At 30.7% G+C, this 23,600-nt stretch overlaps 1 protein-coding gene across 2 annotated transcripts in view; it reads left to right on the top strand.

Moving 5' to 3' along the window:
- Positions 1-5,718: 5,718 nt before the first annotated feature.
- LOC111621538 (nucleosome-remodeling factor subunit BPTF-like) overlaps positions 5,719-23,600 on the top strand; it is a 63,797-nt gene continuing 45,915 nt past the window's right edge. The window contains exon 1 of one of the 2 annotated variants that reach the window (XM_023363697.1): positions 5,719-7,810. In XM_023363697.1, the coding sequence (XP_023219465.1) occupies positions 6,695-7,810 (1,116 nt within the window). In that variant the 5' untranslated portion in view covers positions 5,719-6,694. The remainder of the gene's footprint in view (positions 7,811-23,600) is intronic. The other variant, XM_023363698.1, reaches the window with a different exon arrangement.

The raw sequence follows: 23,600 nt of genomic DNA, 5'->3' as shown, positions 1-23,600 counted from the left end.
TTTTTTAGTCGTAACGGTCATCGACAGATGGTTGAAAGTGGCCGTTGGCTTTTTGAAAGTACAGCCACTGATTGGTCAGCAGACAATTACGCCACACGGCATGATTTGCATAAGACTATGGCTTGGGAATCACAGATTTGCATAACGTTACGGCTGGTGATGGCTAATTGGTCGGCCGGGAATCACACCACATGACATTTGCATAGTTCTACGGTTCAGTAAGCACTAATTGGTCATCGAGTCCGATGTTGACGCTATAAAAACGCGACAGTTCGACACACCGGATATACGTCACTCTCGTCTAAATTCGACTTGGGAATTTTTTGTTCAATAATAAATGTGAATTCTTCTTCCTGGAAAAAATAAGACCTAGCGCATTTTTCAGAGCAAAAATTAATATAAGACACTGTCTTATTTTCGGGTAAACACGGTAGTAAAATAATTTTAATACAGTATTAATAATAATAATTTAGTAACATAAATTTAAAATGTACTCGCGGGCCGTAAAAATTATTTGGCGGGCCGTATATGGCACGCGGGCTGCCAGATGGACAGCACTGATATACTGTATTTTCTGGTTAAATTTTGGGTAGAGTAATATAAGAGGTACGGGTGTATGTTCGGTACCTAAATTTATTTTATTTTTAATTTTCTCAAATACTCATGAAAACTTATTCTTTAATAATTCAATTTACTTTTACAAAAATTAAGTATAAATATTATATTTTAGTACTACTCTAAAAGTGTCCGTGAATTAATCTATTCCATCTTTTAGTTCTACCCAAGGTCTATAGAAACAAGGTATGCTCTTTCGTCTAGTTTTAAGTACGGGAAATTTCGGCAATCGTTCAGTTTTGATGTCTTAGCGATACCATCGAGCACGTTTCATCGTATTCTTATAAGAAGTGATAAGATTGCTATTTATTATTTTAAATTAATTAATTATTTCTATTTTAAATTATTCAAAGATTGAAATGTAGGACTAAATATCTGTACTTAATATTTTTAAACTTTTTCATATAGAATCAAAAGAGAAGACATCGTTTTTATTATTTTTAAATCAATTTAAATACCAAATATGAAATGCGCTGTTGCTGTAGTAACAGTAGTACGATGAACAAAAATCTAGGAGCAATCCTGAATTAAACCTTATAATATGTTTTCCCTAAAAATGACGAAATAAGGAAGATATGGATAAACCGATGTCATGGTTCTGATAATTGGAATCCGAATATACTACAAATCTGCGATTCTCTTGTACTCTCTTATCCAACAAAAATGTATTATATTGTATTTCAAAAATTTGTGAATATAATAAAATTTAAAAAACAATGACGATGTTCTAAAATTATACTCGAAAAAAATTCAAATAAAGTTGTTAATATGTAATTGTTTTAATAAATAAGAATAGGGTTTTTCGTTTTAATTAATAAATAATGTTTAGCGTGATCCTTAGTGCTTCGCAACAGGAAATGCAAAGGGCGTGGGTCAACCGTTTTGTTTGATGACGTATTTTATGTATGGTTCGGTGAATCCATTAAGATGTAACCTAAACTTATAGTTATTTTTTAAATATCGGTATTGATATTTAAGATATTAAAAAGCAAAGGATTAATGTGCCGTCGTGGGACTGCTCCCCATAAAACGAATTTCAAAAAATAAATATAAAAAGCATATTTAAAACATGTAAAAAATTTGCAATATTTCTATTTTCAAAAACAAAAACGTTTTATAAATCTTATAATCGAGATGGGTTGATAATAATAATAATAATAATAAGCGCAGAACCCAAACGGTTAAGAGTTGAAAGTTGAAATTTGGTATACAGTTAGGGAACAATACGTCAATAGCACGTACACTAAGAAGGGATTTTTCCCCCGAGGGAGAGAGGGACAGGATTAAGGCTTACCGTGAAGAACTCGGCTTCTATTATACTATTTTAGATGCGTTTTTTATTGCGTTTTAATAGGGTATGTCATGAGAATGCACATTAAAGCCGGACCTCCACCGCAATCCAGACGCAAACGCAAATAGGTCACATGATTAAAAGTTTTTACAGCGAAGGATTTTACGTCCGTTAGTGGAGTCTTGGCCTTAGGCATCCATTATTATAATCGGGATACTTCTTGTCGTAGATACGAGTACATGAATACTTTCGGATGTTTTCGATAAATCTTTCCAGATCTATTCTAGAGTAGCCACGAGGGAACGTACACAAAAGCTCGTTTTCCGCCATTTTCGCACCGTGTCACAATGACCTAGATTTCACTGACTTCTGATTGGTGGATGGTACCGTTTTACGGCCGTATTCGCGTCGAAAGTTGGACACTGCTCAACTCGCTTTTACGACCTGTTCGGGCGTAAAATATCATGGTCACGTCATTAAAAGTTTTACGGCGAGGGGTTTTACGCCCGTTTTTTACGCTAGTGAAGTCTTGGCCTTTCATCTATATCTATATCTATATATATATAAATGGACATGTATGTCCCTATATTTCACTTATTCGCCAAAACTACACATCGCACGTGAATGGTGTTTGTATGTGGTGGTAGCCCAAGTCTCCATTCGTGCATAGGGATGGTTGCGTCTCGATAGCTATAAGGGTGCGGGAGATATGAGGCTGAAAGTGGTTGAAAGTGGCTTTCTATTTCGAATGTTTTGTTCGAATTAAATTTGAACATAAAATTTGAATATTGGTTCGATTATAGAACGATTGTAAACGTTCCAGTTCGTTTGACTAAACGTAAAAATTTTCTAATTAGTCTGGAAACGGGGGACCTAATTCTTGCATTCTGTGAAAACGGGTAAGATTGGCTATAATGTAATTATCTTAATCTATATGTTATACAAGAAATCAATTTAAGCACTCGTTTTTAGTGAAACATGGGCAATAAAATTCTGTTCTTGTATAAAGACTAATATCATAAATGATTCTGGAGTAGTTTAGCTTTTAGTTCGAGCAACGATTTGGATTTTGATCACATCATATGGTGACCATATTTTTTTGGAGAAGATAAAGGGCAAACTGTTTCATAATAAAAATGCAGGTTTATTTGTTTCACTAGAACCAAAAACCTTCTGTTGTTACTAGGCATGCTTTATGTTTCTCCTATATATATATACATAAAACTATATATGCCTTATAGTTTTGTCGACATTCTTAGATCTTTTCACTGGTGATATAACTTTTAATACAGGAAACTTCGTGAAATAGTTTTTCGTCATTTATATTTAACTTCCAGTAACTGGAAATGAACAAAACGTTTTCCTCGATCTTCCGTCCGTAGAGGGGTTTCTCGTAGTAATATCCATTCAAATACAGTACTTTCTTTTCCACGAAAGAGCTGTCCCAGCTATTTAATTAAATGATCAATGCAGGTTTGGTAAAATTTATAAAATAAATTTGGTAAATTGAATATTCAATTCAGAAAATAAGGAGAAAATGGCCATTTTAGAAAAATAAATCTGCAGGTCAGAGTAGCGAAATAAAAGACAGTCCTCTTAAATGAATAACGTATGATCACTGTATATATAGGTTACAATATGTATACTATCAATTATCGAGGTTGCGGCCGAAGCTTTCATCGCTAAAACGTGGACGTCAAACGTCGAGCACCGCTTACAAGATAGCAGCGTTCGACGTTCACGTTTTAGAGATGAAAACTTCGGTCTCAACCCCGCTATTAACTATGTGCAAAACAGAAATCTTTCACTGACTGGAAATGACAGTGTGTGATCAATGGTCGAGAATTCAAAAGGCATTTTTTTTTACATACAGGATTTATTTGTTTGGTCGAGATAATAAGCATTGTTACATTAATTTGATGTTACACTGTATTTTAGATTTGACCATTGAAAATCTGATGAAATGGCGTCAAATTGGCGTGAAAATGCGCTTCTTCTTCTGTCTGTTTCATATGGAGATTCTAGCTTTAGTTTCTCTTTCTCCGATAGACGTCGCCTATCAGTTAAGTGAAGCGGTCTGAGTGATTGATACTGTATAGCTTTCCAGCATCGCCACATGCTGGCGAGGGGCGATGGAGGTAGTAGGCCAATATATAGTCGTCAAAGAGCGAACTAATGTCATATTAAGGCTGTGTACACACTAGGCGTTTTTAAACGCGCGTTAGCTCGGCGTTCGACGAGTGTTTTTGGAGCGTACGCACTGGCTCAGTTTGGAAATGGACGTGAAAGTAATTGCTTGTGTGCCCCTCCTCCATCGTCGCTATAAAAGACGATGGCAGAGGCAAAGAGAATTTTGGGTGCACCCAATATTACGAAATAGACTGACACATGGAATGTTTGCGACGTTGTATCCAAAACTAAGACAAAATGAACCCAAGTTTTTTAATTCTTTTAAAATATCTATAAAATCCTTTGACGATGGTTGATCTCTTTTAGATTTCATCAATAAATAGATCAGTATCAAAATGATCGTTCTCCTTTTCAGCACATATATCTCAAAGCGCTCGGCTGACGCCCGCAAAACGCGCGATCGAATGTACAGTAACATGGCAGCACATATATCTCAAAGCGCTCGCAAAACGCGCGTTTTAACAAAAATCTATAAACGCGCGTTTGAGTGTGTACGCCTATAAAGAACTCTTGGTTCTTTAAAACGCGCGTTTAAAAACGCCTAATGTGTACACAGCCTTATAGACAGGGTGTTGCCTAGATCATTTCGGGCAGTAAAGCCAGTAATGTCCTCATTGTGGCGTCGTTTCCCTAGCGCCGCAATGAGGACAATCCGGCTAGTCGCGTAGACCCCATGTAAATAGAAATGCATGGAGAGGGGCCGTCTCTGTCCTGAGGTGGGCCAAGAGGGTTTCCTCGTGGCGGGACGATGCGCGACTATAATCCCAGGATCGAAAAGGTGAACACGATCGCGACCTTTATCGTGAAGGGCCGCCGACCAAGTGTCATGGTTTCCCTTATGGACAGAGTGAGGTCTCGTGGCATTAGAGGGTTCTGGATGAATCCACAAAACGGGCTGCTACGGGCCGCCTTGTCACCGGCTTCATTGATCGATATATCTGTGTGGCCCAGAGTCCACCCAATAACTATGGGTTCCGTATGAGAGGTAATGGCTGCCGCGAGGTGAATGATGACCGACGGCGAAGTAAAGGAGACGTTGGCCATGGCCTGGGCCTCTGTCCCGAAAACACTGCAGTATTCGTGAAGGGCCTCTGTCTTATGACTGGATGGGAGTACATTCCGATTGCAGGCCGGGGCCGAGATTTTGAAGCGTTCGCTCCCAGGTAAAGCCAGCCCGGCCACTTGATGGCAACGGGTCACGCGTGACATACGGCAGGTCGGTGGACGATGTAGGGTAGTCATCGATACTGATGCAAGGATAGACTTCAAGCGGGCATGGTGGAATATCCTTCTGACGGTATATGTGTTTAATTGGCAGACGAAAGCAAGATAAGATCCGGAACACATAAGGTTCCTGATATGGTTGCCACCGGTAGAAGTCCAAGCTGTTAGCAAAAAATGCGTTTTATTCAATCCAAACGAACAATTACGCAATTGTTTAATGCGATTACACTGCCACCTGCAACGAAATTCATAAATAAATAAGATTAAAAGTTGAAAAATTTTGAAAAATTAAAAATTCGAAAATAAATATTTTAATAATTTAAAACTTATATAATATAAAAACTACAACTTAATTAAAATTTACAGGCAAATCCAGAAAATTCTTTGAATCTTTGGCGGGTATGTGCACGTGACCATCGCACATGAGCAGTTTATTCGAAACGAAAGTAAGCATTTTAAATAAGACGTTAATATAAACAATACATAATTACTTAAAAAAACTAATATTTTCGAGTAAATTTTAATTAAGTATTAAAAATTATATTATTCGGCGTTAAATTTGACTATTTTAAATGATAATTGTTGGTAAAAAATTGGGCGGAAAGACGTGAACGAAAGTCGACGTTTCGAGTTTTAATCGGAATCAAACTCTTTTGCTATTATGGATTAAAATTTCATTAAAATGCTTAAGGTAAAGAATTAAAGTATCACTTGTTAAGACAATACCTCGAAATGAATGAAAAGTCCGATGTGCAGGTGTAATCTCGAACCGGATGACAATCACCCACTATGAAACACACACTATCATTGGTGAATTGTGATTAGAGACTGTGTTATCGAAGTGAAGTGGAGTTTTGGCTTAAACCGGAAGAAATGACATTTTCCATCGGCATTAGTAAACTGTACAATGAATAGCATGCTCTCGGACATTCGGTATATTGTCACGTCTAATAAAACATCGTTCCTCACGTGCGACTTTCCATGGCAACCGTTATGGCGGCTGAAAGCATTGACCAATCAGATGTGGGAAAGCGGACTTACGTCGTTTGACTAAGGAAGAGCAGCGTCCGTCGAAAATGACGTCGTGGTGAAAGTGTTAAATTTAAGAGCATAAAGTGCATTTAAATAATAGGTAACTTGTTGTGTTTTACTAATAATTAACTCTGGAAACGGCAATAATTGCTAATGCCTTAACACTAAAGGCAGAAATGTGAGAAACAGTCACGTGATCAGCCGATATCGATAATGGCGGCTTCCCGTAACTTTACACAAAACGGGCGAGTTTAAAGAGTTGTGAAGGGATGTCAAGGAAGTAAACATTTTCATCATTGACCGAGTCCATTTTACAGTTATTTGGGTAAAGATACACGTGGAATGTCGAGTAGAGGAAGGAGAGGCCGTGGACGGCCTCCCAAACGGAGTCCGTCGTCAAATAGATTTAATTTGTTAAAGAAACCTAGGTATTTATACGCTGGAAGTGGTAATTATAGTTCACGTTCTTCAACACCTGTCAAATCCGGTGACAGTAGTCCATCTAACGCATATTCCATTCATAATACCCATTACAAAAGCAGATTACGAGAAAAGGCTCAAAAATCTCACAATCTGTTTCAAGATGTGCTTGGTGAATATGAAGACAATGACATTGGAATGCTTTCTAGTGAAGAAAGTGACTATCATGATGAAGAAATTGATGATCTGAATGAGTCAGATGTGAGTTTTGAATCGGATGATGCTAGTGTAATTTCACAAAGTAGTTACAGTACGATATGTAGCACTACTACGCCGTTGAGAAAGAGATGGACTAGGAGAACGCATACTCCCGTGTTTTTGCAAGAAAGAGATATCCCACCTTTAAAACTTCCAAAATCTTCAGAAGATCTACTATTGGATAAACAGCATTTAATGCCGGCCTTGGGAGTTTATGAGGTTTTGAGACATTTTCGAAACATTCTTCGTTTGACACCGTTTAGATTCGAGGACTTCTGTGCGGCACTTATCTGCGAAGAACAATGTTCGCTAATTAGTGATATACATGTTATGTTATTAAAGGCCATTTTAAGGGAAGAAGACCTCAGTAGTACCATGTTTGGACCTCAAGATTTGAGGGACAGTATAAATATTCACTTGTATTTCTTAGACAGTATGACTTGGCCGGCCGTTTTGAATATGTATTTACAAAGTGATAAAGAATATCGTCATGTATTAAATGCTTTCGAAGGTTGTGAATATCCTTTCACAACAGTAGAAAATAAATTAAGAGTGTTGCAACTTCTCTGTGACCATTTTTTGACTACTACACATGCAAGAGATGATATAACAAGTGAAGGTATTATTCGTCATGATGATCATTGTAGAGTATGCCATAAACTTGGAGACTTACTGTGCTGTGAAACGTGTCCTGCAGTTTACCACCTTGCGTGCCTTGATCCCCCTCTTGAAGAAGTTCCAACTGAAGATTGGGTGTGTAGTGTCTGTAAGACGAATCAGGTGAGTTTAAAACTTATACAAATTATAATAAAACCTACTTCCAAGTTATAGGTTATCATAAAATGTTTTTATGATTATTTAATATCAATTTGGAATCTTACAGATAGCTGATCAGCTATCAGATTATGTTGCAATGAGAAAAGACAATGTCTTCATTATTAACTTGTTGATTGTAATAATGATAGTAGAAGGAATCACTTTATTTTTTAATTTTTTTAACTTTATAATTTATTTTGTTGTTTCAAATAATTTTTAACATTGTTAGAAATTACTATAATTTCAAAAACACATGCATATATATGTAAAAATTACTATATGTTATAAAAAGTTGCATTTTATTAAATTTACCTATTTTATTTTTATTTTAACATATGTGCTTATGGATTAATTATTATGAATAATTAAAAAAATATATAAATAATACATTCAAACTGTAGTCAACGTAAATTGTTTTCTATTTGATATATTCAGTTAGAAATCTATACTAGATTATTTTTGCATATATTAAGTTAAATAGCATAGTGATTTACATTTGTAATTGATTATAGAATTGAAATTAGTTATAGTGTGTATTTCATTATACTGTATTTGTAGAAACTAATTCGATTTTCAAGATTAGTTTACTTTTATTTATTTTGTTTTTAATTTTTATCTAAATTTATCAATATTTTATTAACTGCAAAAAAAAAAAAAAGCTAAAGAATTCAAGCATTTGCTGATAAAAAACGATCAATTTTTGGGTAAATTTTAGATTATACTATTTTGGTAATAAAGGATTAAACTGTTGATGCGCATAATTGAAACAGTGACATGTAGAGCCTATTTAATTTAACTAGACTCTATTAAGTATGAAATTTTATGCATTAATTTCTTAATCATAATATTGCTAGTAATTTATGTTTATTTTTATTTTTTATTATTGTTTTATCAGCAGTGTTCACTGTTTAAGAAATTTAAAAATAATTTGATTAATATAAATAATAGAAATTAATATGTAAGTTAAGATAGTATAAAATGTTGTTTAAGCAATTATTTTTTTCTATACCAGCAAGATTTGAACAAAAAACATGGAAAAAAAAATATTATGGAGCTTGAAATGAATAAGTATTATGTTTAGGCCAAAAATTTATTGTGTGATCTTGATGTGTTGTCTGTATAGTTTTTCTAAAAAATCTATAACTTTCCATGCATACAGTTAATGGATTTTGGTTATCTATCTTCCTGTAATATGTCTTGGTATTCGCACATTAAAAAGAGAATTGAGCATTTCATTTTAATATATCTTGTGAGAAGATTTTGAAAAACTTTATTAATTCTGGACTTTTCAGTTAAAATAAAAATTATTTACTCAGTTATAAAACAACTAATATTTAACATGTAAAAAATTTCCAAATTGTAAAATTACTTGATGATATAAAAATGTGGCATTATAATATATTTATCAGATAATCTGCAAAATATTTATTTAAAAATCTGTATGTATTGATTTTATATTCAGTTTTTTTTATTTTGTGTGTAGTTTTTGATTTTTATCGTAACCTTATTGCTTTCATTCATCAGTATTAGAAAATTAAAACTTTATTTTACAAAATTTTTATTTTTATTTCATTATTTCAGTGAAAGTTAAGACTATAGTTTTTTTATAGTATAAATTATTATATTATTATTAGTGTAATTTTGATATAGTAATCAGGTTGATTAGAATTATAGTAGTGCCCTGCCATGTGCAACTAGTAGGTTCCAACATTCTCATGTAAGCAGAAATTCATATAAAATAGTGAACCCCATTAATTATTAAATGTTTTCTATACGAATATATCTATAATACATTTTTGTGTATAAGGAAAGTAAACACTATATTAACAATAAATAGCATGACACCATAAATCATAAAAATAACTTTAAAAAAATTTTGATATTCTCTCTCTCTCATCTGTTTGCAAGGTAATTTGTGTAAACGAAACAAAGAAAAGCACTGATTTATGCAGACATTGTTACAAGCAAGAACTCCAGACAAGTGCTGACAGTAGCCTTCTCCACAATATCCCTAGTTTCAAGTAATGAATATACCTGTGCAATATATTTTTAGTAAAAATTTTAAAAGTGTCTATTCTCCGTTTTCAATTATATTATTAAATAAATATGCACTAATTCCTCAATATCTGAACTTTTCCCCACAAGAGAAAAATTTAAAATGATCTGCATTTGAGGAAGATTTCTCTCCATGTGGCAATATACCAGACAAAGACTGATTCACATAGCACAGATCCCAGTGCTTAGTACAAAGAAATGAATCACAATAATGTTTTCTCATAATGAGAATGAGTGATATGCTTTTAGACTTCACATATCTTGGAAAATGGCATGCAATTAAGTTTTTATTTTACATATTTTTCATTTTTTTATGATTGCCAATAATATAAACTGAAACCGCACATGTGAGTGCATGTCTTACTGTCTATGCTGTGTTAAATGAGAATATAATTTTCAATATCAAATCAGTGTCATATCTACAAACTTTTAGTTGTCTATAATTTTACAAGAAATTATTCTAAATTATATTTTGAAAATTTGTTTAACAGTAATTATATTACAAATTTGACAAACATCCTAGCATACAAAAGAAAGAACTAACTTTAAAGATGAAAATCTAAATATATAAAATTACTTGTCCTGACTGACTGACTGACTTAGTCACTGATTCATCATCACCCAGAGCAAACCACTGAACCTAAAGAGGTGAAATTTGGTACACAGTTAGGGTATCTCATGGAAATGCACACTAAGAAAGGATTTTTCAAAATTCCCCAGGGGGGAGAGCATTAAGATTGAACCGGAAGAACGGCTTTTACTGTACTATTTTAGATGCAATTTTTCATTTTCAACTACGTTTAATTTTCATTGAGTTCTTAGTTGTATTAAATTGATAACATTTCAGACATTGTTATAAATATTTTTATGTATTTCGATTTTTTAACCAAATGTTCGAACCGTTTTAAATTCGAATTTGTTATTGCGTATTGCTTCGATTATAGAATGATTGTAAATGTTCCAGAAAATTGATCAAATTGAAAACAGTTTGTTTGATTCTTGGCAATTCTAATCATTCTTGGCAGTAGGTATTATATAGCAATTACTATGGTTGTAGAAATACTGAATATAAATGGGGTTTGCTTGCAAAATCCTCACAGGCAAAGTCGCGGGTAACACCTAGTCTATTAATAAAATAATGAATTAAATTGTGTGTAATATTAAAGTGTATCAGAATTGTTATAAAATATTAAAAAAAAATTTAAGATGAGTTGTGTGTTTATGTATGATGTATAGTACATACCTTATATACAGCTTATCAATAAATCAAATATATTGGATCAAATACATCTGTAGTCAATAAATTCAGACACAAATTTTAACTAAATTTATAGTCTATGTTATGCATCTCAATACTATCTGTAAAAGAAATTCTATTTATTAATATTCAAAAATTCATGTGATTTTATGAATTAAAAAATATTGAGTGTTTACTCCTCAATCAGATAAAAATTTATTTTTAAGTGTGATGATGAATTGTATGCCTATTATAATAGCAGTGTGAAAATCAACTGTTTTCTGATTTAGAAAAAGTGTCTAAGGCACAATAAAAAGTTTTTTGATAAAAAAATTAATAAATTCATTTTATATTGGATAACAAATTTAAAGTTACTTTTTTGTTTTGTATTCATATTTAAGTCATTCAAGATCAAAGTTTTATAGAAATTAAAATTGAAATAAAATGGAAATTTTCTGATTATTTAAGATTGCTTTATAGTTTTGAAATTTATGAAGACCTTATCCTTCTTAAATATTTATTTTTTACTGTTTTTACTTGCTTTTTCCTTTTAAAATAAACTTTAGATATTATTTAATTTTAATATTATTACACAAATATAATTGCTTTAGATGTACTGTAAATAATAATAAATATTTTGTATATCATCTTAAAGTACAATATTGATGATATGATTAATGTTGTAATTTTTTTAACAAAGAAAATTAAAATTTTAAAAGACATTTAAGAATAAAATGAAATATAAAGCATTTATTTTTTCATAAATATTTCTCTGTTCTCTGCTTTTTAAGTCTGATGTTATATAATAATTTGCATATTACTATTTGTCTTGAATGATAAAACAATTAAAACTTTACTTAAAACACCATCTAGAGCTTTCAATCTCGAATAACTTCTGAAAAATTTCATCTAAGTTAAATAATTTTTGATTTTTTTGTTTTGGAGTCAAAAATTGCAAAAATAAATATTTTAAGAACCTTTTGTTAAAAAAAAACTAATTGACTCATCTTTCATAAATTAATTTTTTCCTAATTTTTATCAGTATTTATCAATGGTATTTTGTAATTTTAAAATTACAGTAGAATATAAGATCAATATATTTTCTTTTGGGTCTTATTCTATATATGTGAATGGCATTAAACAATGTAATTCTAATAGCATATAATAGCAACTCCAATTGTTATAAATTGAAATACAGTAGAGCCTCGAAAACTCGGCCTAATGTGGACCAAAGGGTGGCCGAGTTTGTGAAAATGCCGGGTTATCGGGAATGGCGTTAAAAAAATAAGTACGAGTGTGGAGTCCTCAGAAAATACTGTACTATACTTGTATGTATTGTTTGCTTGAGAATACAACAAAGAATAAACTGCCCAAATATCCTTAAACAAAGGAAAAGTACGTCTTTTATGAAGGCATAGAGCCTTTACTACATGAAAATGAAAATTAATGAATACACTGTACAGTAATTTACCTGATAAGACAGACCTCAGAAAAATACTTTGAGGCATAAAGCTGTCTTCATCATGAAAATTAATTAACTAAGGGTTTTTTTGCCTTGCCAGGGTGTGGTCGAGTTATCCGGAGTGCCAGGTTATCGAGTGCCGAGTTTTCAAGGCTCTACTGTACCAGGAAATTAGAGCACAATATTATTGCATTTTATTTAGTTGGTAAATATTTTCAAAATGTAATGGGGTTTATTATACAATATAGATAGTACAATAAATTGCCAATAAAATTATGTTTTGATATCCAGGATCACAATATATATCTTTTGAGACATATATTGTGATCCTGGATAATGTACATTTTAATAGAATTAGTTTAGTAGCAGTTTACTTAGACATAATATGAAAATAGTGATCTTTGTATACCTTTTACTTTGATATTTTTTAAACAAAATTTTGATTTTGTAGTTTAGCAATATTCTCAGATAAACTGTTAATAATTTAACAAGGCCATATACTGTACATAGGTTTTCGGGAGTTTATTAATTATATTACAGAGAACTCCTCTGCATACTAATAACTCTTCTCAGATTGCAATTTCAGTAATTCTATTTTAGGTTTGGAACTTCTGTTCCATAGAATTATAAATTTCAAATAACTCAAAATACTTATTACTTGGCAATGAATAAATTAATAAATTTTTGTAATTCTACAGATTTTTAATTAAAAAAAATGACAACATGGATGAATATTAGAAGTAATCAAGGAGTCTTATTTTTAAGCAAAGTTGGGGAAAATGTGAATTAATATATAACATATCAGCATAATCAATTTTTATTATTAGAAAGAAATTGTTTATTTGAATATAATAATACACTTGTTAATAAAATAGTAAAATTAATACTGTGATTAAATTTTAATAAAGTTAAATTATATTTAAAAATCCTGCTACAATTGATTACAATTAAACTATTATTGTAGATAATAACTCTTAATTTGCAAAATAACTTAGGAAAAAATTACATTAAAACAATAAAAAATTTATAAAATTTCTTCTTAGGTATATTATAAATATCACTTAAACTCAGCATTGGATTAAAAACAGAATAAAAAGTTATATGGAGAACTTTGTTTTTGATTAAAGTTTTTTCTACCAGTTCTGTATGCCTACAAAAAATTACCAGTAACTAGTTTTAGGTTTAAATGTTGCAAGTCTATTCTTGTTGTCTGCTAAATAATCAGTTTGGTAGTTTAAGTTAAGGTTACTATAAATTCATAATTATTGTGAAAGAAAACAAAATAGAGAAATGCAAAGTAAATAAATTTATGAAGTATATTTTAAACATTATTTTTAGGCTATGATGATCTTGAATTAAAAAATTAAAATAAAATCGTTTTTTATTGAATACTTTAATTTCCGTTAACTTTATCATATAACCATTATTTAAAATTTAATAATAATTGTTTTCATTTGATACAAAAGTTTTGATATACTGTATTTAAATGTTTTAAAATGTATTAATCAATATAGCTTTTTCTTAGAACTTCCTAGTCTACTAGCTGACAAGTTTTTTTTTTAACTTTTACATTAATTCATTGTTTCTAATAAAATAATAAAATAAAATTTCTTATTAGCCAGTTAAGATATATTATGGAAACAGACAGACACAGACACATTTACACAACTACACAAAAGTGTATTGTATAGTGCATTAGTATAGGGTTTTCTATTAAGGGTGCTCAAACTTCAAATTTAAATAAAACAAGTTGTGTATGCGATATCATTAATTTTATTTTTTTACTTGAAAGAGTATTCAATTACATTATGTATGGAATATAATATCGACCATTATGGTTGCCGTGGTTTCACTGGACAGCTTGTATCCGAGATGTCCAATTTTCGATGACTCGATCGCATAAATCGGGCTTGATATCATTGATGGCATTGGTTATGTTGACTTTTAAGGCATCAATCATCTGCATTTGATTGTTTACTGTACCAGTTGATTCGAATTTGTCCACCAAATGACAAATATTAGACTCAACAGGGTAATTTCCCTGATAAGACAGACCTCAGAAAAATACTTTGAGGCATAAAGCTGTCTTCATCATGAAAATTAATTAACTAAGGGTTTTTTTGCCTTGCCAGGGTGTGGTCGAGTTATCCGGAGTGCCAGGTTATCGAGTGCCGAGTTTTCAAGGCTCTACTGTACCAGGAAATTAGAGCACAATATTATTGCATTTTATTTAGTTGGTAAATATTTTCAAAATGTAATGGGGTTTATTATACAATATAGATAGTACAATAAATTGCCAATAAAATTATGTTTTGATATCCAGGATCACAATATATATCTTTTGAGACATATATTGTGATCCTGGATAATGTACATTTTAATAGAATTAGTTTAGTAGCAGTTTACTTAGACATAATTTGAAAATAGTGATCTTTGTATACCTTTTACTTTGATATTTTTTAAACAAAATTTTGATTTTGTAGTTTAGCAATATTCTCAGATAAACTGTTAATAATTTAACAAGGCCATATACTGTACATAGGTTTTCGGGAGTTTATTAATTATATTACAGAGAACTCCTCTGCATACTAATAACTCTTCTCAGATTGCAATTTCAGTAATTCTATTTTAGGTTTGGAACTTCTGTTCCATAGAATTATAAATTTCAAATAACTCAAAATACTTATTACTTGGCAATGAATAAATTAATAAATTTTTGTAATTCTACAGATTTTTAATTAAAAAAAATGACAACATGGATGAATATTAGAAGTAATCAAGGAGTCTTATTTTTAAGCAAAGTTGGGGAAAATGTGAATTAATATATAACATATCAGCATAATCAATTTTTATTATTAGAAAGAAATTNTATAATTTTAAAATTAATAATTTTTGTTTGTTTTGGCAGAATATAGTATTTAAAAAAATGCAATTCATTAATTTTGTTGAAAAGCACTGAAATACTGCATGATTATAATGAAAATATATTTTTTAAATGCTATCTAGAGATATATTTAGCAGTCCAAATGCAACTAAATCCAGTATAGTAACTTTCAAGACTTGCAGAAGGCATTTACGTAAAAAAATTAATACCAAGACTGAACACCATGGCACTTTTGTTATCCTGGCAACAAACATATATAAAAGATGACTCATACTATACAGAGACCTTAACGATGCAGAAGATAATGCTCAACATGGTCTCCATTCTGAAAGTATGAAATCTGAAGGCAGTTAATGATTTGCTCAATGGTTGACTATAATTGATCATCTGTGATTGTGATATTTCTCATATGCAGTGTGATACTGTCTTTTATGGCTGTTAAATTTGTAACACATCCTTGTAACAATCATCAAAAATTACACAAATTAAATTAAGATCCAGAAAATGAGATAGCCAAGCAGTACAAAACATATAGTCACACTGTTATTGGTGAAATGTTGTTGCAGCAACTGCTGTATGCAGCATTCAATACATGGAAGCACTCCATCTTGTATGAACGTAGTTGATTCAAGGCATTGTTGCTGTTGAAGTTGGGATATGACTACAGTGTTGAATATATCTTATCTCTGGACCATCACAGAGCATGTCACAAGCATATTGGGACTAACTTTTTTGAAGAAGTCTAAGGATAAATGTGGTTGTGGATCCACACTAGACTGTAACTTTAGCCAAGTGCAGTGGAATCTGTGGCCCAAATGTGACAGTTGTGTTGCATGACAAACAGCCACTTTCATTCTGGCAAGGAAGGTCAATGCAAAGATCAGTCAGCAGCATTCTAATATTAAAAATTTCATTTTTTAATAGAAAACTGTAGATTGAGTTGATAGCTTGTGTGTTTAAAATCATATACTTGGATAGTAGTTATATTAAGTTGTTTTTTATACTTTATTTCTTTTAGTGAGGAGTTATAATTCTTATTTAATTGAATTTCATTAATGTTAATGAATTTTGAAAATTTAATATATTTTACACTTTCTAATGAAAATTTTCTTATATACAGGGTGTTTTGAAATTTATGTTACAAACTTATAAGATAGGTTTTTTAAGAAAAATTATGATACAAATGTTCAGTAAAATTTTTCAAATAAAGCCTTTATTAAGGAGTTAAAGATGATTAAAGTTTATGGACATCACTTCTGGAATTGATGCATTTTAAAAGAATTAAAAAGTATGCACATAATTTTTTTATTGTAATTTTTTTTGTTCAAATCCACTTGACTTTTCCTTTGAAGCTGTATGAAGAGTCTTATTTATGACACTTCTGTAAAATAGGAGAAAGATCTACTTGCACAAATTATAGTCATAGCACAAGAAATTCAATATCCACCAGGTATTTTTGAGCAGATGTACCAGAACATGCTTTGCAGATACAATATTTGTATAGACATTGGAGGTTGCCATATCAAGCAGTTCTTGTAATGGATCAGAATGCAAAGTGAAACAAATACTTAAGAAGTATTACACATTTTTATAAAAAGAACATTGCTTTCAAATACATAAGAGTAAAGTACAAAATTTTAAGATGAATGTACTTATTTTTTTTCTTAAAACCTTTCAATTTAAATAAAAGAACAAAAACATGAATTTCTCTTCATTTATATGGAAACCTGAAAGTGACATCACTGAACTAATGTCTATAATTCCTAATAAAGACTTTATTCAAAACATATTACTGGATATTTTTATCTTAGTTTTTCTTAAGGAGTCTGTCTTATAAGTTTGTAATAGTCATTTTGAAACACACTGTATATAAGAAAGCACATCTTTATGTTTAAAATAATTATGTAAATATTAAAGATAAAAAGATTTTAGAATAAAAACATTTTGAAATATTTTTTTCTTCATTTATTTTTAAGTCTTCAGAAATTTCAATAATAAGTTTCTAAAATTTTAATAAAGAATAATCAGAATTTTTCAATAAGAGGCTGTCCATAAATTACATTTTCATTTTTCTTGAAATTTTTACTCTCCTAATTGTCCCAGTTTGCCCACGTTTTCGTAACCCCTTTCCCTCTTTGGATGTCCAACAAAACTCAACCCCCCCTTAAAATCTTAATAATCAGAATTTTTCAATAAGAGGCTGTCCATAAATTACATTTTCATTTTTCTTGAAATTTTTACTCTCCTAATTGTCCCAGTTTGCCCCCTTTCCCTCTTTGGATGTCCAACAAAACTCAACCCCCCCTTAAAATCTTTATCATGTTGAATAATAAAACTGTATAAACTGTATAAAATTTAGTGAAATAAAACAGATGTCATTGAAGTTCAACACCTCCCCCCCGTTTTCTAACTTTGTCTGACTTGTCATAACCCCCTCTCTCCTTTTTTAGTGTGGATGTCATTTATGAACAGCTCCTGTTTTAAAATTATTTTATCAATTAAAAAATCAACTTACTGAATAAAGAAAGATGAAATATTTTAGCCAATGCACTTCACAGTAAATATAACCTGAATATACTAAGCTACTCAAAATGTATCACATTTAATATAATTAGATTCATTTGAATAAAAATTAATAGTTTTATTCATGACCTTTATTTGAATATGCCTAATTACATTAAGTATAATATGTATAATACATTTTGAGTGGATATATTAAAATAATCCATAGAACTTTAAAATGTATTAATCAATATAGCTTTTTCTTAGAACTTCCTAGTCTACTAGCTGACAAGTTTTTTTTTTAACTTTTACATTAATTCATTGTTTCTAATAAAATAATAAAATAAAATTTCTTATTAGCCAGTTAAGATATATTATGGAAACAGACAGACACAGACANAATGGATAGTTATTCTTACATTGGTAAAACAGGGATATCACTAAAATGTAAAATAAAAGAACATTTGGCAACAATAAATAAAAAGGATTTTATTAAAGTCTATATCTTTGTGTAATGAGAATATGAAGAATTCAACTTGCAGGATCATCATTACCATTTTGCCGATATTTTAAAGTGTTAAAATGGAATAATTGAAGAACTAAATAAAATTAAATTCAAGTAGTTCAGTAGTTTTTTTAATAAAATCATTGAATTATGTTTCTTACTGAATTTAACAGCAACAATAACATAATAAGGAATGAAACTATGATATAGTTAGTTTATAATTTTAAAATTAATAATTTTTGTTTGTTTTGGCAGAATATAGTATTTAAAAAAATGCAATTCATTAATTTTGTTGAAAAGCACTGAAATACTGCATGATTATAATGAAAATATATTTTTTAAATGCTATCTAGAGATATATTTAGCAGTCCAAATGCAACTAAATCCAGTATAGTAACTTTCAAGACTTGCAGAAGGCATTTACGTAAAAAAATTAATACCAAGACTGAACACCATGGCACTTTTGTTATCCTGGCAACAAACATATATAAAAGATGACTCATACTATACAGAGACCTTAACGATGCAGAAGATAATGCTCAACATGGTCTCCATTCTGAAAGTATGAAATCTGAAGGCAGTTAATGATTTGCTCAATGGTTGACTATAATTGATCATCTGTGATTGTGATATTTCTCATATGCAGTGTGATACTGTCTTTTATGGCTGTTAAATTTGTAACACATCCTTGTAACAATCATCAAAAATTACACAAATTAAATTAAGATCCAGAAAATGAGATAGTCAAGCAGTACAAAACATATAGTCACACTGTTATTGGTGAAATGTTGTTGCAGCAACTGCTGTATGCAGCATTCAATACATGGAAGCACTCCATCTTGTATGAACGTAGTTGATTCAAGGCATTGTTGCTGTTGAAGTTGGGATATGACTACAGTGTTGAATATATCTTATCTCTGGACCATCACAGAGCATGTCACAAGCATATTGGGACTAACTTTTTTGAAGAAGTCTAAGGATAAATGTGGTTGTGGATCCACACTAGACTGTAACTTTAGCCAAGTGCAGTGGAATCTGTGGCCCAAATGTGACAGTTGTGTTGCATGACAAACAGCCACTTTCATTCTGGCAAGGAAGGTCAATGCAAAGATCAGTCAGCAGCAACTGCTGGTTGTACATACACAATTGCCAGAGATGGCAATTTGACACCTTTAAAATGGACAAGCTGATCTCTATAATCTGTTTGTTTGCTAAAAATCAAGGTGTATCTACAATGTTCCAACACTAAAGACTGGATGATGATAGTTTGAATTGATCTTCATTTGGGATATTGTTTCATTGTCCAAGGTTATGCAGCAATATCCCATCCACATTTGAAATGGCTGGTGATGTCTGAGTATCTTGTGTGGTTTAACTCATAGAATGTCATAATGTCTTAAGAATTGTGTGTCACTGGGAACAGAATTGAATCCATTATGTAGAGGTGCAGTGGTAGCTGTAAGAGGATTTTGGCAAAGTGAAATAGCTATCTCTTGAGGGTTCCCCCTTCTAGTTTTTTAGCAACAGCTCTTATATTGATAACAATGCACCAACTTTCTCAGTATTTTCCACACTGTGCCTTAGCATATGCTAAACTGTCATGAAACTTCATATACACTACTGAAGCCTGTAGCATTCATTATTCATTGACTGTTCAACAACAGCTTTGATAATATCTTTATAGGTTTGTGTCCTCAATCAAGTTAAATGTTCAGATGTTCAGTTTCTTTAAACTGAGTACTGTATTTTTGCATGGATAACTTGCTATGGTATATACCCACAGAAAATTGCAAGAACAAAAATAAAACCTTTGTAAAACCCACCCTACCATGTAAGGTATATAATAGGATGGCTATTGAAAGCAAGAAAATTACCAATATGCAGTTTTTAGTTGCTGTCATTTTATAATTAGTTGATGTCATTTTAGCATTAAAATATTACTGTTTTAATATTTTCTGTTTAATTTCTGTTAACAAGTTATTGTACATATACATAAACAGTCAAGCTAAAATATTTTATAATAATTATATTAATTTCCAGATTATTTGGACTATAGTTTGGCTAACTATTAGTAATTAATATAAAATAATTTTTTCTAAAGGAAAGTGGTTAAATCACTATCTTACACTAACTTTAACTAAAGCCAGATGATATGTCGAATTATTGCTTAATAAGACTTTAATCAAAATTCAGGTTTGGTGAGTTATTGATATAACATTAATTAATAACAACAATACAGTCGACCCCCCTATAACGTACGTTCCTATAATGACAATTCCTATAACGTAGCGAAAAAATTGTAGCAACTTTCGTATAACGTACCTCCTATAACGTCGTTTCGCGACAAGATTGATAGAGTCTGGACCAATAGTGGATGAGCAGCCGAACTACTTTCCTCCGACCCTGCGCCACGCTACGGAGCGGCTAAATTGAGTTTGCTATCGTCTGTTTAGTATTATATATAAATTATATATAAATTAGGTACTGTACATATAATTATATATTAATTATATATAAATTAGGTACTGTATATATAATTATATATTAACTTAATTTATTGTAACTTTATTATAATTATATATATGCTTTCTGCCGCCTGGCAACACGCTACGGAGATTTTAGGCTAGTAAGTTGAGTTTATTATCGTCTGTACAGTATGTAAATTAGGTACCGTAAGTCTAATACAGCACTAATTTTATACATTTCTTGTGAAAGAAACACTTCTTATTCAACGTCCATAAAAATTATTTATATTAATGATGTCTCCAAAGGTCAAGTTATTTTTATGCGAAAAATTCGTTATTAGAAATCGCGGCCGCCGTTTAATGTGCTGTTCCGCGATGAAAACCAGCTTTAAGCAACGGCGTAGTCGAACGGTACACACTCGGTAAGTAATCCTATAATTTTTTGTTTATAGCATAGTTTATACAGATTATTCCCAAAAAATTATACGTATTTTGGAAATGTTGAGTCGAATTAGTCTAGAATCGGTTAATTTTATAGAAGAAAACCTTTCGAACAGCCTTAGTCCGTAAAGTTCCCACCTATCGGGCTGCGATTGGCTCATGTATTTAATCGTTCCTACAATGTAAAATTCGATTAGCGTGGAACGTATCTAAGTGTTATAGGGGGGGTCTACTGTAATTTTTGAATTAATTTTTATTTAATAATAATTAAATTTTATTCAAAATAATGAAATTGAAACTAAAGATGGCATTACTGTTTTGCTTTGTTTTTTAACCTCTGTAATGTAGAAAACTGTTTCTCATTAATTAATTTAACATTTGTATAAAATTTAAAATATTAAATAACTTACAATCTGAGCCCTTGTTAGTAAACTGTGCTCATTGGCCACTTCTATAGTTTAATTGCAGATGTTTATGAAATGTTCCAATTATTTCAATTAAGTGTAAAAATAAATATGATTTATTGTTTTTATTTCATAACTGATTTCCTTTGTTCAATAGTAATAATAAAATAAACTTGGAAAAATTAAACAGAAAATAATTTTATTATATTTTATAATTTATTAGTTTATTAAATTATTTTTTGATTAGTTTTGTTCAAAATGTAACTTTTTAAACATGATTTTATCAGGAGTTTGTTTGTTTTAATATTTTAATTTTGTAATGCATCATCAATTATTTTTATTTTTAGACTTTTGTTGCAAGTCAGTGAAATTTTAATATTTGTTTGATAATGTTCTTTTGTTTTAACTTGTGAATTTAAAATTGACATATAACCCATCCCATAGCCTTTTCAAATACCTATGGTTTTTCACATAAAATTATGGTAATCATTCTCCTGAGCACTTGTGGAATCAATGGTCCTCAGTATAAATTCTTAGGACAGCAAAATTTCCGAAATGCTGCTGCAGCATTGTAATTGTTTTCATGTTTTGCTAGAGTAATTTCAGGCATGAATTTTTTATCTGTTTTTTTCTCCATTTTCTCAGCAATTTTGTTATAAATGAAATATTTAAATAAAATTGGCAGACTAGAATTACAATTTTTAAAAATATTAAATATTGTACCTCAGGATACCTCAGGATATGAAATAAATCCGTTCTGAAACTGAGATCGTATCATGAAAATGTCGTAAGGTGAATCATTTTTCCCCATACAATTATATGTAAAACCAAATAATTTGTTCCAACACGAAAAACACACTCAAATTAAAGCTAAGAAGTACATTGAAAAAAAAAAAAAAGCCTTTAGTAAGGAAAACACTGAAAATGCTTTTTGTAGTTGTAAATGTATAAATAACCATAATAAAATAATAATTGATAAAAAAAATGTAGTTTTATTTGCACTTTACCTTTGAGGATAGACGACAGTGGAGGTGTACACTGGTGGCGGAGGAGAGGGAGAAGGGAAATGATACTAAAACTTAACTTACATAACATAATGTAACAATAACTTAACACAAATTTTTTAACTTTTCTGTTTTATATATATATTTAAAATTTTTTATTCACTACTTTTTGCCGTCTTTCCTTCACTTCCGCTAGCACTTTCACTGGATAGAGGTTGCTTGGTAAAATGTCTATCCAAAGAGGTTTGGCTTTGCCTACTTTTTAAAATGTTTCTAAAATGACTTAGGCAAGTGTCATTACTCCGAGCAGCAATATGGCCAGTGTGAACCTTTTCGGGAAGTTTCTTTTCAATAAAATCAGTCACTTTCTGATAATACCTCAAGATTTCCTTTATTGAGTGAGATTCTTCTACGACGAAGCAAACACATGGACTGAGATCAATGAACAGAAGTGAATAAAAAATGGCGCTGCGAACTAATGTAACGTCGTATGGTGAGTTTTTGTTTGTATCGTGGAGCAAAAATATGTTTGAATTTCATGTCGTATCCTGAAAATTTCGTATGCTGGGGTGTTCGTATCCTGAGGTACCACTGTATTTAAACATTTTTAAAAATACATGAATAGATGTAAATTAGTAGTGAAATTTGACTTTTTGATTAAAAATGAAAATCGTTTTAGTTTATAAACTATTATTTGTTAAGTATTACGTAGTATTAATCAAATTTTGTTACAAAATGAAAGCAGACTGCTAATTTAAGTAACAAATGGATTTTAAACTCTTTACTCTCTCTTTA

This window comes from Centruroides sculpturatus, unplaced genomic scaffold (genome assembly GCF_000671375.1).
Source record: "Centruroides sculpturatus isolate CEXI.00-Female unplaced genomic scaffold, Cexi_2.0 scaffold272, whole genome shotgun sequence".
NCBI lineage: Eukaryota > Metazoa > Arthropoda > Arachnida > Scorpiones > Buthidae > Centruroides > Centruroides sculpturatus.
The sequence above is the reverse complement of the archived record's forward strand: the minus strand, read 5'-3'. Positions and strand labels throughout refer to the sequence as shown.